Genomic DNA, 15,750 nt, shown 5'->3' with positions numbered 1-15,750 from the left:
TCCAGGACTTTCTAGACTAAAAAATAATTCTTTTTACAAATATATTTTTGCTTGGAAGGGTCTTATAAACATGATGTTGATTCGTTTGACTCAAGACAATAAATCCTAGGACCTAACCCTAAAAGCACGAAGAACATGCTTTTACCTAGAAGACCATCAATAATGAGCATGAAATCCATGCTTGGATAGTAATAAGCTTTCTTTTCTTTTCTTGTTTGTTACATGGGATACATATTGAAATGAGTACAACAATTATGAAGACAAAAACTAGTTACATTTCTCAACAAAGAGTACAAGTATTACTGCCATACATCACACTAAAGATATTACAACCATATAACACATTGTCAAACATGACTATCATGCCATACATCACTGTCACTAGGTCTCGTCAAATGTCAACCGTTAGGGCATCTTATGACTCCTTACTAATTATGTTCAAATCTAGCCAAAGCTGTCAGACATCAACATAAAGAACACCATACATACCTCTGTAAGGAATGTATCTTGTGCACTGAATTTCTAAGATCATGGTCCACTGATTAGGGTATCTTGTAAAGCAATGGATCTACCAATGCTTCCTAAAGTTCCTCCAATTGCAGTGTTGATCCCTTTTCCTTTGAGCCCTTATTTTAGCTATGTATCTCGGTCCCTATTCACAAGAACGACTTCTGATTTACACTCAATTAGGGCTCGGTCTTGTGGCTCTTCTCTGAGGAAACTCGGCCCTAGTTAGGCACCTGTACAATCCACGTTAGTCCCACAAATCAGCCTTATAATCACATCAAAATCTATGCAACCCTTCCCTTTCTAGCCATGTCTTCTTGCACTTAAATTCAAGACATTTAGTCCCCTTTTCATAGGTCATATGACCACAGTTCACCCAAAAACAAGGGCTCGAGAGTCGACCCTACCTGCAATAACTCATAATTATAGCGTCCCTATCTCAGGGAATAAGCCATAAAACCATGCTTAGAAAATAACCAAGAAAAGTCCCCAAACTCGACCCTCTACACTGCTGAAGTTCGACCTTCCAAACATAGAAACAATGTGCCTAAATTCGTCATTTTCTCCACAGAGAAGGCCTCATAGATCATAGAAGAAAGGCCACATTAGTGAAGACGAATGAGCCGCAATGATCCACAAAATATAGGCTATAGTAGATGCCGCAATAGGCTGCAGAGAGATGCCACAATAGGCCGCAAGAGATGCCATAATAGGCCGCAGAGAGATGCCATAGTAGATTGCAAATGATCTGTAGAAGAGGGCAGCCTCACCACATAAAATTCACGTGAGTTAGACTTCCTTTTGAACACTGGAACAAATCTTCTTAGCCACCAAAATTTCAAATCAAAATGTTTGTGAGTTGTGTGTTTCAAATGAGCCACACAGGGTTGTTTAGGGCATTTGATTGGGTGAAAGAATGCCTCTAAGAAAGGAGTCGACATGAACTTGTGCCAATATGTCTCTTTAGTTTAGTGAGATCCACTTGAGGAAGACCTTTAAAATTTGGTCTTGATATTGAAGACGACATGATTGCTTGCCCAAATAGATTTATGCCACATTAAATAATAATGAGAGGAGTGCCAAAAATAATACCAAAATAATAATTTCCTTTTATTAATTTTGAATTCTCTTTTGGGAGCAAAGTAGTTTCTCCTTGGGGTAGCTGGGCTTCTCCTTGGGGTAATTGGATTTCTCTTGGGGAAATTTGACAAAGTCGACCCAAATTTCAACACTCCCTCTCAGTTAGGGAGGAATTTCTGGTTGCACCATGTGTCTCATCTCGGATGTACATGTCTTGACATAAGAGAAGCTCATCTCATCTCATAGAAGAAGAATAATCCACAAGCAATGGTAGGGAAGATCTATTTACCACAACCAAGTCCATGGTAATCACAAATGACCTTCAACCTATTGGTCTCCAGGTCAAGCTCCATGACCTCATCTCAACTGAACAATGATGACTCGATCCATAGAAGAAGAAGAATGATCCACACTGACAATAGGGGAGATCAATCTACCACAACCAAGTCCATGGAAGTCATAAATGACCTTGGTAGAGATCATTTAAAGTTTAAACCCTATATCCACTGGCTGAGCCTCTCCCAACTTGATCCTCAACGATCGAGTGGCAGAACACTTGCATCCAACACTTAGGGGAGATCAATTTACCAAAACCAAGTCCATGGTAGGGTTGTTCGCCTTTAGGTAAAGATCGCACACGCCTAAGTCTCCTCACCCATTAGCCAGATGGGTGACGATCCCGACAAGCGTAACCACCTCAACGTGGCCCTTGGTTAATGAAGAGTCAAGACATGAAGGTGACTTGTGGGTAGGTTGCATACCAGGGCATGTACTCAACCAAGTCCATGGCTTCAAGGAGTACCCTTTCACCCAAGAGCTGCTGCTCATCCCCCTTCACCAAGTCCATGACTAGTCATAAAAATGGGTGGAAGGCATATGCTCAGTGTTCTCGATTAGCAGTGTCCCCCCTCGTGGAGGGTGAGCTTCGTTGCACATCCCCTTCACCAAGTCCATGGCTAGTCATAAGGACGAGGGATATCATATGCTCAGTGAAGGAAACATTCTCCTCTAGTCAAAGTTGTTCTCTGAAGAATGTGAACTTCAATGGATTGGTGACAGTGTTACTTGGGAGCGGGAGCGAAAATGGGTGCGGGAGCAACATTTTCAAAAGCTCCCAGTTGGGGAGCGAATCCCGGAGCATTTTTTATATAATATATATATATATTTTTATATTTTTATATTTTGATACATATATGTTAACAAAAAGATGTAGAATTATGAATTAGATATAAAAAACATAAAAAAACATAGATTGAACCATATAACAACAATCATCTAGAAGTTATAATCTTCATCAACCACGTCCACAAGCTAGTAACATAGTAACATACAACATATTGAGTCTTGTGATTCATCAATCTTAAAGTTTCAAGCTTTCAAAATTCGATATATAACATTTATCATCATTGATCACCAAAGTTGTACTTGTAAGCTAAGTGTAACCATTACAACAAATAATATCTAACACGAAATGAAATGTTATAAAATGAAAGAAACAACTTTCAACTTTCATGAAGCATCATATTCATAATTCATTACTAATGAGTTATAATTGCCAACTTAAAACTTAAATTGTCATATATTGTTTAAAAAAATATCATAATAAATATGAAAGATTCAATAGTTATAAAAACTACTAGAAACTAGAAAAGACAAGTAAATCTATTACTATTGCTTATGCTCGGGTCTCTTGCCACCACAAGAAATGTCTAGTTTTTTAGTCTTGTTGGATAATTAGGATCTTTGTCATTAATATCACCCTCTAAGCATTAATATCTAGAGGTATCTTTGTCATTACCTCTGTATCTGTATAGGGATCTTTGTCATTAATATCACCCTCTAAGCATTAACATAAGATAGAAAAAGCATAGCATGTCAAGTCAAGATTTTTTTTGAGTGATGCGCACATTTTTAGGAGGGTCATGATAGAGGAGTTCGACAACCAATGTTACTAACATCAAGGTACATAGAGGGATTGGTGCTCTTGATTAAATACAAGTTCCATACCCTAATACATGACAAAATTCAATGGAAACATTGCAATCCTGAAATCCTGAAAAACTGATAAGTTTGCTAGATTTTGAATGAAATCTAAAATTCTACTTTCTCCATATGAAATCCAATGAGGTCGGAACCACTCTCAAACATCCTGAGTCATTTCATGGTAATGTTAAAAATTTAAGTACAAGGATGAATGCCACTTTTTAAGAATTTAACATTACCATGAATCACATATCGATACTAGGGCCATAGGCTTGATCATTAAGTTGCCCCACTCAAAACGTATTTGGTTCTTTGAAAGAAAATTGCATTTGGAACATTACTGCAATTTTTTTTTTGCAAAAAAGGCTAAACGTTCCCGAAAATGCTCTCGAAAAGGCAGGGAGCGTTTCTTTTTAGGGAGCGCGCTCTCGACTCGCTCCCGCCTGAAGCACGGATTGGGAGCGGGATCGGGGGGGGCACTCCCCCGCAACACTGATTGGTGATGATGTCTGCAACTATCTCATTTATTGAAGCCTCAATGCTTCTGTTCAACAACAAGTCACTGTCAGAGCCTCATTGCTCTGTCTGTGCTAGAGCCTCATTGCTCCCTTTGTGTTGGCGCCTCAATAGTCCATCAAAAGCCACACTGCTTGCAATATGATCAGCCTATTGAGAAATCTAGGGCATTTTAGCATTAGGTGATTTCTCTTTTATTAGTGATTTCTTGTGAATGCTTTTTACTTCTTTAAATTAGGATCTTCTTTTTATTAGATTATTAGTGTTCTTCTTCATCAAACAGTAACCAATGCATGAACATAAATAGACAAGAGACACAACATGTAAGCTATGAACCAGGGCCAAAACCTCTCACTCTTTGGGAGGCAAACTCACACAAATTCTTCTTCTAGAGATTCCAATTGACGAATACCAAGACCAAGACCCTTGACCTATTAGCCACTCCAAGACCAAGACATTGCTTCTCTTGACTATCTTTTCTTCTTTGTGATTCTTCCTTTGCTTCGACCTTCTTTGCATCAAGACATTGTCTTCACATCACTGTCTTATCAAGACCTTCTCATCATTGTCTTCAAGATCTTCTTCTCGCTGTCATGACCTTCATAGTACCGAAATGTATGACTGTGGTGCACTACGAACTGTCTCATCTTCTTCGCTGCCACTGAAATACGAATTGTAGAGGGATCCGAATTCCCTTAGACATCCAAACTCTTCCTCTGCCTCTTAGACCGAGTTCTGTTCTCACATCCGAATCACAGAGATGTTTCATTGTTCATCATCACCGAAAACTCAGAGAGGATATCCGAAATCTGTTGACCATACTCCATAGAAGAATCCGAACTTGTGACTGTTTCAAGAGTATCGAACTGTGGTCTATACAAAGACCAATCTTTGCTGTCACTGTGATCTACATTTAAGAGGGATCCAAATTCCCTTCTCCATAGAACTGTAGTCTTGTAACCTTCCAACTGTAGCCTCTATCGAAACATAGATGATCCGAATTCCTCTGTTGTCTCAGTTCACCGAAATTTCAGAGATGCGAAGTTCTGGACTGTGGAAAGATGAGGAGCCTAGCCTCCTATATATAGTGATTCGACCATATATTTAAGTTGACTTTAGCATCCGAATGTGTGTGTCACTTTGGGTGAACCGACATGAGTTATTCCTTCATTTTGTAGGCCGAGATCAAGAGAAGAGAGTGTTGAAGTTTCTAAGTTTACTTATTTAGAAACCCTCCATGCACTTTATCTAATTTATTTTTCTTAACAAGTTATTTAGAATGTAAATACTGAAAATAAACACTAGTGCATGCTCAACATATTACAGATCAGCAACTAAAAAGAAACAGAAACAAACACACCATATGACACCATTATTTTTGGACCAATGTCCCTGGAAAAACCCAATGTGGGAAAACCGGTGCAGCTATTTGAGGGTTTTCTTATTAAGCAATATCAAAGTACAATCTGGGTGCCGAAACTAGCCTACCCAACAGAGAATTTCCTTGGCAGTAATACCTCTTGGTTTCTGACAAATCTCTTGGCTGAAACCCCGGATAATCCTTCTGGCAGCTCCTCAGCACAAAACTGCTCAGAAACCCCAGCATCTGCCAAATCTGGACTGCGTCAGCCTCTCCTAACCCAGCACTGGCCCTACGTTAGTCTATCTTGATCTGCGTCAGCCCCAAGATGCCCTGTGTCAGCTCTCTGAGCCTCTGCTTCAGCTACGCTGGCCTCTCTGGTGCTCTGTGCAACACTTAGCTGCCTCTGCGTGACCTTGCGTGAGCACTGGCTGCTCCTGCGTCAATCTCTCTAGCTGCTCTACCGCTTTCCCGACACTATCTCTGCCTCTCTGTCTCTTTGTACTCGATGCCCCTCAACTGCTCTCCGATCACTGATTCTATCTCTCTTAGCAAACCCCGCTCTAGAGAATAGAATGACTGATCACTCTGGTGTGTTATCCAAGTGACTCTCAAGCCTCCTCTTATACTTTTCCTGCTGATATATCAACGACAGAGATTAAGTCCCTATTCAACAACTAAGATTAGATCTGGATTGATCCATGTCTTTTGGACCATTCTAACACAGATTCATATTAATACACATTATTATTTTATTTTCCCTAAGTTTAGACTTAGGGACTCCATTAAAAATATTAATTATTTTAATATCTCCTGATCTGTTTAGAATCTGCCCACACCCTTTTTGGGTATTGGAGATCTCATGTGCCCCAACCTCTCCACCAAATTTCATGGCTAGAGCACATCCGATGCCACCTTGAATCAACAGAGAGTTGTGCTTGTCTTTTGATGGTTTCCTAGACATTTAATTGACTCATATACATTTTACACATGCTCAAGGAGAGCTCTTCATACTTGACACTAATTCTTTGAACTTAATGACAAATCCTAAGGCTCTCAGTGGGAGCCATCTAAAATAAAATCACTCTCTCATGAAACCCAAGAAGCAAGGCTTACAATAATAATTTTATTTTCTTCATTACATCATTTACAAAAGTCACAATTACATGTCATTATGAAGATCGAACCTAGTTACACTTTTCAACACAACCATTGCTTGGACTGAGTGCAATGGAAGTCTATTACTTGCTTTTCTAGGGAATCAAAGCAAGACCTGTACTGAAGCAACACCTTAATGTGTTCTTCCTGATCACAATGCTCCTGGTTCATTTGTCTCCAGTTTTGCAACATCTCAATATACATGTTCAAGTTTAGGGTACACGCTGCAAAGCAAGGATTCATCTGGTTTCCAGCCCATCGTGGGATACACCACATCTGACTTTGAAGAGGAGTGTCTCAATTGCTTCATTGTAATCCATCATGCCAAGTTTCTGACAACACACTTCCTTTGACATGAAGTCCTCGTCATCTCTCTGTTACACTTCTAATCCCAAGGAGTGGATCACCTAAGCTCAGAGGTCAACCCCCTTTGGTATTGAACGATGAGATGATCTGATCTTGCCAGAAATAAGTTATTAGCATATAAAGCCAAATATCAATGACATACCTTCAACCTTGGAGAGAGGTTGGAGTTCGCATTAGAGTCCATCAATCCAAGCATACAAAGCCCCAGGGGGCTTGCTAGAGTTCATATCGGGATTTCTTCAATTTGCAATCATGTGTCTCTTTCTCATGTGCCTCAAAGCCCTCAGGTAGCTCCAAGTATGCTTCTTGCTTAAGTACATCATGGAGAAAGCCAACTTCACATACATCTGATAATAGTGCATTTGGCAATAGGAGCTAGGATCTCATTATAGTCCTTTTTCTTTGAGAGCATATTCCTTGTCACTTTTGAACTTTCTATCATGGAAGCATTTGATACTGCAACATCTTTGTCATCTAGTATGGTCCTTTCATGAAGGACATATTGCTTTCAGAGATTCCTTATCTAAAAGAATCTCATTTGACTGTTACATGACAGTGTACTCCCTTTGAATAGGAAGCCTCTTTTAGTCATAGTCATCATGCAAGGAGATTGCAATCCTTCCTTTGAGGTTTGGGCTCTTGTCCATTGCCACTCTAATCATGGGGTGGCTCTACATCCTCCTCAATCTCAATATTGAGGACTTGGTCCACACATCTATCAGATGTACCTGTTGAACCCAAACAAGAGCAAGAGCAATAATAGCAAAGTAAATAAACATAATGAATGTGTACCTGATGAAGAAGTAAGACTCTGCACAGAATCCTCTACATTTTGAGCTTTTTTATGTTGACACTAATGTCTTTCTTGTCTACACCAACTCCCTCTTGGAGCTAGCTCTTCCTGCATTGCTCTTTATCTTGATGTCCCTCATGTTGGATTTCTTTCCTTGATCACAACCTCATTTAGAAGTTAGGGAAAGAAGCATTTGGTTAGCCAATTACTCATGCAGGAAGAATAGTTTAAGAAGATAAATCAATCTAAACAAGAACAAAGAAATAACATAAATCTTGAAAGAACTTATCTTTAGCAAGGAATGTAGGAAGCTATCAAGTCCCTCTTGATCTTGCATCCTTCTTAGCCAAGAGGCACCACTGTCCATCAACTGTATGTCAATATCGTTTTGCAAACGAAGAAGTGCTTCATGAAAATTTGAATCACACTAGGGTTCCAATTCTATAGAACCCATGCCTTTTCCATATCCAAGGCCACTCCTAAGGTTTCTCCCAAACCCTAACCTTTATTTGTAAGAACAAAGGCTCCCTAGGGTTTCCTTCAAACCCTAACATTCTTTTAGGTCTCCAACATCTTCATCTCTTTCACTCTGCTTAATCACGAAATCCATCATAGACGTCTACATAGGGGTGATCTTCAATGACTTTTCTTCGTCGCAACTCTGATTCCATGTTAAATTTTAGGGCTAGATAGTTCTCTGCTGTAGATAATTGCATTTTTAAACTTTTTCAACAATTTTCTTATTTCATTCACCCCATATCATCATTAGCAATTATGTAGAGAGAACATTAACATAAACAATGCAGCTAGACAATAAGGAACAATAGAAGAAAAACATACACAATAGAGACACCGAGATTTAGGTCAAAGACCAGAGCAAAACCCCACAAGGGGTAAAACCCAAAAATCAATTCTTCTTCTTCTTAGATATTCATCATATGTTCAACTGAGATACAAAGTAGAATTATAATGAGACATAAGTCTTCCAATATCAATCACATTAGGCCTCTTAGGGCCCACCCTATATCATGCAAAGTCCTCATTAGATGCAACAAACATATTTGACATGGAGGCATTTACTCTTGGAAAAAGTGTAACTAGGTTCGGTCTTCATGACATTGTATTATGATTTTTGTAAAACAAGAAAATGAATTTATTCCTTGCTGCATGGGTTTCATGAGCAAGAAGTTTATTTATTTAGTGGCTCCCATTGAGAGCCTCTTCTTGAGCCTATGTGTAATGTATAAAAGTCTATATAAAGGTCTAGAACAACCCTCCAAGACAAGCACAATCCTCCTGAAGACATCAGCCAACAAAACGATGAAGAAGAGTAGCTATGTCGGCCTCAAAATATATATTAATGTCAAGTCGGCTCAAATAATAGACACATCCTTTCACTGTGACATGTCGGCTTATTTAGGGAGACAGAACCACTATAAATACCCCGTTGAGGTCACCACAGGAAACACAAAAAAATTCGGACAAGTCTTTGTAATTTCGGATGGGTGCAGGCAACTCAGAATCTCGGACAAGGTATAGTGGTACAGGACACTCAGATAAGGGAAACAGTTCAACATTTCGTATGGAGGAGGATTACTATAGCTTTCAGATGAGTATCATAGTGATATCTTCGCATATATCCCTGATGTCTTGGCCTAGTTAAAAGGTCACAACCATACAGTCTCAGCATAGTTGCAGCAGACCTTGGTGCAAGGAGGGCATAGCTATAGTCTTGGTGAAGAGCATAGTGCAAAAGTATACACAGTCATAGTCTCGACATACATAATCTTATCTCGGCATACATAGTCATGATGCAATCATGATCTCGGCGGTATTCCAATGAAGATATCAATGGTGCAACTATGATACAACAGTGATCTCAGTGCAACTCTCATTCATGCATATAAAGATCTCGTTGTGATGTTGAAAAGCTTGATGAAGGAACAATCATGGAGCAGCAAGAATGAAGATCTCAGTGGTAAAGTAGTAATGGCTTCAATGGTGTAGCATAATGATGATCTCAACAGTGACAACGAAGAGGGTTGATGTCTTGGTCTTGGAGTGGCATAGTAGGTCAAGGGTCATGGCCTTGGTATTCGTCAATTAGAATCTCTAAAAGAAGAATTTTGTGCGGGTTTTCCTCTCCAAGAGGGAGAGGTTTTGGCCCTGGCAGAAAGCCAACATCGTGTGTTCTTGTCTCTTTGTTTTGGTAGCTATTTGATGAAGTATGAAGTACACACACTAAGGCTATCAAGAAATGATTGTGCTAATAAGCTAAAGATAAAATACCTCACAAATAGTTAGCATGCTAAGAAGAATCTCATTAACTGTAATTGCCCCAGATTCTTCAACATTTACAAGCTTCCTAAATCCATGGGCCATTAGGGGAGGTCCCGCTGGACTAGGATTGAAGATTAACTGTTGTTTTTCCACGATACTGGTGTCTAGGATATAATCTTAAATCACTAATGCTACCAAACCAAGTATCACAACAAGTGTACTTTGCACAACGAAATAATATACGTCAGTAAATCTACTAGTGCACAAAATATACACAACTTTTTACAATTTTTACAATAACCCAACTTTGTTATATTAACAATCTGATAATATAACAACCTCGGGCTCTTGTATCAGGGATAATGGCCCTCATACATCCACTGATACAAGATAATAACAACTAGGGCTTCATGTTTGTCGTGATGACCACCAATCTACCTTGATCAAGATAATCTGACGATTTGGCTGTAGCACGCCCTCTCAGCTTTAATATGCTCTCTAGTTGATCATTCGTCCTTCAATGCATCAACACATCGAGACTCCTGCCGAGTTGTTCTCAACTCCGTTGGTGAACAACTCTCAACTTCCCATTGCTGCTCCTCAGCTACTCAAGGACTTCAGCCCACTATAGTCTTCCTGCGCTGCTCCAAAGAAGACTAATATAGGGCACAGAGGGCTGCCACCTATCACTGCAATATGTCTTTCTTCCACAATGAACATGGGCTAGGATGACTACCCAACTTCTGCTGTTGATGTCCTTCTCCACATGGCAAAGTCTAGGGCTACTCAAACTGCTCTTGGCTGATCAGACCTATGAGTTTTTTTTCTGCCACATCTAACAACCCCTTAGTTCTTCAAGAGACTTGTTTCTTCGTGCTTGAAGCAAGCCTCTACAATTCTCCAAGGTTGTTCCTTAGGCTGCTCCAACTCTGCCTTATCTAGGCCTACACTTGGTCCACTCTCACGTTGCCCTCCAACAGACCACGAGTGTCCAATACAATGCTGTAGCATCTGCTCACTAGTTAGCGCATCCAACCACTCTAGTTACCTTTCCTCTTGGCTGCTAACAGTCTTCCTCAAACTGTTGTCTTCTAGGACCTCTCATCCACCTAGCAATCAACCATCAATAGGAGGTCACTGCTGCAATACTGCTGCTCCCTCTTGCCTTGGGATCTGTGCTTCGTTGAGCTCTGTTTAGGGCACACCAACAGCCCTTACCCTGCTTCAAATCACTGTGATCCCTTGTCCAACTATGCTGCCACCTATGCTGTCCTAGTAGGCATCCAAAGCACTGCTTGTAGGGCTTAAGGCTCCTCCTCAAGCCTCGTACAATCCACAGATTTGCTACAGCAAGGTCTAGGCCTTCATATACACAGAAATACACCTGCTCTAACTGCGTTGTTCCTCAGGATGACTGCGGCCTGGGTAGAGGACCTAAACTAGGCCTCTATACCCTCAAAACAGACCTCCAAACTTGCTGTAACAACAGCCCTTCTCTGTGGCCCAGAACAGAATGAGAATCTCCTTCTAGGACAAGAAACCACCCCTGTTTACCTGCGCTATTTCTTGAGATGACTGCGGCTAGGGTAGGAGGTCCCTTCTAGGCCTCTTGGCCCTCTCAAATCCTCCTCCACATGCTGCTGTAGTAGCACCTCCCTGCAGCCTTGTAAACAGAGACAAACCCTCCACAAAATAGCACAGAAAACCACCAGTACTCATCTCTTGACCTGTGGCCTGATCTGGCAAGTGAGATGCTGCCCTAAACAGTTGTGAATCAGCCCTCCAAGCCTCCTTGCTGGCTGCTTCAAGCCTCAGACATCTGCGGCCTCTCTCCTGAAGTAATCCACACACTAAATCAGAGAAACCTTCTCCAAACTCGTGCTTCTTTCCTCCCTTCCTTGCTGCCTCAGATCCGCACCAATTTTCAGTGGTGTTCTTTGTTGAGATTGCACCTTGGATGTGTCTCTTTAAGCCTCGCGAGTCCTTTTATAGCCTTATGTTGGTGTCAACAAACAGCTCTAAAAGGTCACCCTAACATGCTGGTCGACTTGACCTAGTAGGCCTCTTCACCCACACTCAACTTCAAAAATTCACAACTCAATTTCTACAACTTGGATTTTGATGATTTTCGTTGCCTTTGGTTGCTCTCGAAGTCCTCTATCATCACCATCACTTTCATCATCAAATCTCTTCACAGATTCACACCCACGTGCTTGGGTGCAAAGTCCACATGCTTGGGTTCTATGCCCACACACATATTTGTGTGCCCATTCCTCCAAAACCCTCTAGCCTAGGGTTTGGAGTACTCCCTAAGCTTCAAATCTCAACATTAATCCCCCATTTAAGGTGAGGGAAAAAACCATGGTCAAAGCCCTTCCTTCTTCCAAGTCACCCCATAATCCATGCCAAACGCGCAAATGAAAAACAAGCATAAGCGCCTGATTGCATAATGAATAAAGTACCTTTTGGGTCAGATTGCCCACCTTCAAACATGTTGACAAATGGTTGAGGAAACTTACAACTGATGTACGTGGAAGAGATAAGAATGGCACATCACATCAGCTACTTGATGGTTGTCAGGGGCTGCTCATTACTGATTGGATGAGATGATTAGGAGAAAATTTCTCCCAGCGGTCATCCACTTTTGGTACCCTTAATGGACATCTTCATATTCCACGTGTTCTGGAGTATTTAACTTGTGAGTAGAACTCTGTTCGTTACATGCTCTTGTACAAAAATCAACAAGTAGCTCATCGAACTTAGAATATCACAAGGATTCTAAATATACCATTATCTCTGACATGCAAGTTTTTTGACGAAACCTGTTAGAAATAGTAAGTGCCATGCATGTCACCCGGAGAGGCCTCATTGGAATTATGAGTTCACAAAGACTTCGAATATGTGATCAATACAACTCTAGAAGCCCTAGAACTTTGTCTTCTAAAAAGTAAGGGATTTGCTAAATACTGCAAGTCTCTCCCACCTTTGCAAAAAATGTGTCTGAATCATCACTGTATCCACCCTGGAACCAGTCTCTCTGGCAGAGATAAGAATGGCACATCACATCGGCTACTTGATGGTTGTCAGGGGCTGCTCATTACTGATTGGATGAGATGATTAGGAGAAAATTTCTCCCAGCGGTCACCCACTTTTGGTATCCTCAATGGACATCTTCAGATTCCATGTGTTCTGGAGTATTTAACTTGTGAGTATGAACTCTGTTCGTTACATGCTCTTGTAGAAAAATCAGCAAGCAGCTCATCGAACTTAGAATATCACAAGGATTCTAAATATACCATTATCTCTGACATGCAAGTTTTTTGACGAAACCTGTTAGAAATAGTAAGTGCCATGCATGTCACCTGGAGAAGCCTCATTGAAATTATGAGTTCACAAAGACTTCGAATATGTGATCAATACAACTCTAGAAGCCCTAGAACTGTCTTCTACAAAGTCAGGGATTTGCTAAATACTGTAAGTCTCTCCAAACTTCGCAAAAAATGTGTCTGAATCATCACTGTATCCACCCTGGAACCAGTCTCTCTGGGAACCAACCCCCCCAACCTGTATCTGTGTCTGCCTTTGAACCTCCATCCTAATGAATTGTGTCAATCTTTGACCCCCCAAATTTGCAAGGGGCAGATTTAGGGTTTCGCAGATCTTGATATTACTTTCATTAGTCGGGAAAACAGCCATTATGAATTTGGGATAGGATAAATTTTTCTTGGGAGAAATTAAACTTAAACATGGATGAAGTAAAGAAGACTTAATACATTGTTCCACTGAAATAATTTCAAGTTTACTTTTATCATATTCAAAAATTTGCACATTTACACATCATCCCTACAATTACAGGAAGATGAGTAGGTGAAAAATTCAAAGGTTTAATCGATTGTACGTAACCTTATTGTGCTTTAGGAGAAGTCATGCGACACTCTCATGTTAAGCTACTCTTTCTACTCAATGGAGCTCTTCACTCACTGTCAATCATTCGGAGTTGAGATTGTAATACGATTCTCAGAGCATTTATTTGGCATTTCTTTGTTTTCTTAGAAATTTTGGCTAATTGTTCTCTTCTTAGAAATTTTACCGATACCAGCATATGAAATCAGTGTTAGGAATTGATGGGATGTTTAAGTGACTCTACATCATAAATCTGATTAGTTCTAGTGGGAGGAAACATATGTTGGATGAACCCAAAGATTAGCGTGTGACAGTTGTACAGTGTACTACATGTAACATCTTTTCTCATTTTCATTTTTGCACTTCATATGATGTATGTGTGGCACAAATTACAATGAACTTATAAGGATATGGACTACAAACATCTCTTATTTTTACACAGCTTTGGACTGATGGATTGATTAAAGTTAGATGGAAATAATGTATTTTCCTTTTTAGATATTTTCCTTACTATAATATGTTAAAATTATTGTTAGACTTGTGTGTTGCTTCCATTTTTGTAATAATTTAGTTTCACTCTGGAAAATAATTGGATCCATTCTGATGAGTTTTGATGCACAATACTTTTTGCTGTGGTGTTTGTTTGGTCCAGGTACAAAATTGATGATGGTCAAAAACTTGAGCCTTTGGAGGAAGTAATAATTGAGGTTCAGTATTTTTTGAATTTTTTATGGTAGAGGTGTTTTTGTTAATATCTCTCCCGTGGATTGAAAAGATTCTCAGGTATAGTCATATTTGGACTATTTCTGCATGTTGAATATCCCTTTAAAAACTTTCAGGTAAATGAAGAACATGTTGGGCTTGTTATGGAGGCCTTGTCAAATAGACGCGGAGAGTTGATAGACATGGGTCCTTGTGCAGGAGCAGAGGGACGAACAAGAATGACTTTGACATGTCCATCAAGGTGTGCAAATGCCTTTCTTTGGAAATTGATTGAGAAAGAACTATATAAGTATCTTGAATATGTTGACAGAATTTCTCCCTCATTGAAATCTTTTATTTGCTGTGTAATTTAGAAATATTGTTTGAAGCATTCAAATGTGATGCCATATCCAATAGATTCTAGATTGTTTTCTTGATGTTGAGGCTGCAAAAGTGTTTTTATTTCAGTCATAGTAAGGAAAGGAGGAATTAAGCAACACAAAACAAAATTTCTTTATCGTTTTCTTACAATTGATGCTGCAAAAGTGTCTTCTTTTTATTTGTAGCAAGGAATGACGGAAATAAGTAAACAAAACAAAAAGTCAATAAGTACAAAAATGGTACAAGCAATACTATCAAAATTGTTTGCTTTTTGGGACTTGCAGACAATCTTGGTGTTCAAATGACTACATTTGTGCTGTCCCTCTTTAGTACCATCTCTGCATGTTTATTGATAAAAGGTGGCTGGAAATAGCCGGTGTGTATGAGGCAATGTTTTAAAACCTGGACTTGGCTTTAGAATTGGCCAATGGTGAACTTGAATGTTATGAATAAAATATATATAAATAATATAAATATACATAATGATTATAATTGTAATAATGATTAGTTAATTAGTAATTAGTACTGAAGAGGTATGTCTAAATGGGACATGACCTTCCATGGAGAGACACCTGCCTAGGGTATATAAGAAGGCCCTCATTCTCATTCATACATTTTAATATATATTCTTGTATCCTAAATGGAGATCTACATATTCCAAGTCTTCTAGAGTATTTAACTTGAAGAACGAACTTTGTTCATTCCATTTAGTATCATAGTT

At 39.6% G+C, this 15,750-nt stretch overlaps 1 protein-coding gene across 1 annotated transcript in view; it reads left to right on the top strand.

Annotated features, from left to right (window-relative positions):
• The window catches only part of EMB2785 (elongation factor family protein), a 317,292-nt gene that overhangs the window by 82,036 nt on the left and 219,506 nt on the right, over positions 1-15,750 (top strand). Inside the window, exons 11-12 of the mRNA XM_089437097.1 lie at positions 14,599-14,653; positions 14,786-14,910. Of these exons, the coding sequence (XP_089293223.1) occupies positions 14,599-14,653; positions 14,786-14,910 (180 nt within the window). The remainder of the gene's footprint in view (positions 1-14,598; positions 14,654-14,785; positions 14,911-15,750) is intronic.

Source organism: Pinus tabuliformis, chromosome 5_2 (assembly GCF_031772625.1).
Source record: "Pinus tabuliformis cultivar Carrire ecotype Pingquan chromosome 5_2, CPIR1, whole genome shotgun sequence".
Classification (NCBI taxonomy): Eukaryota; Viridiplantae; Streptophyta; class Pinopsida; order Pinales; family Pinaceae; genus Pinus; species Pinus tabuliformis.
The sequence above is the reverse complement of the archived record's forward strand: the minus strand, read 5'-3'. Positions and strand labels throughout refer to the sequence as shown.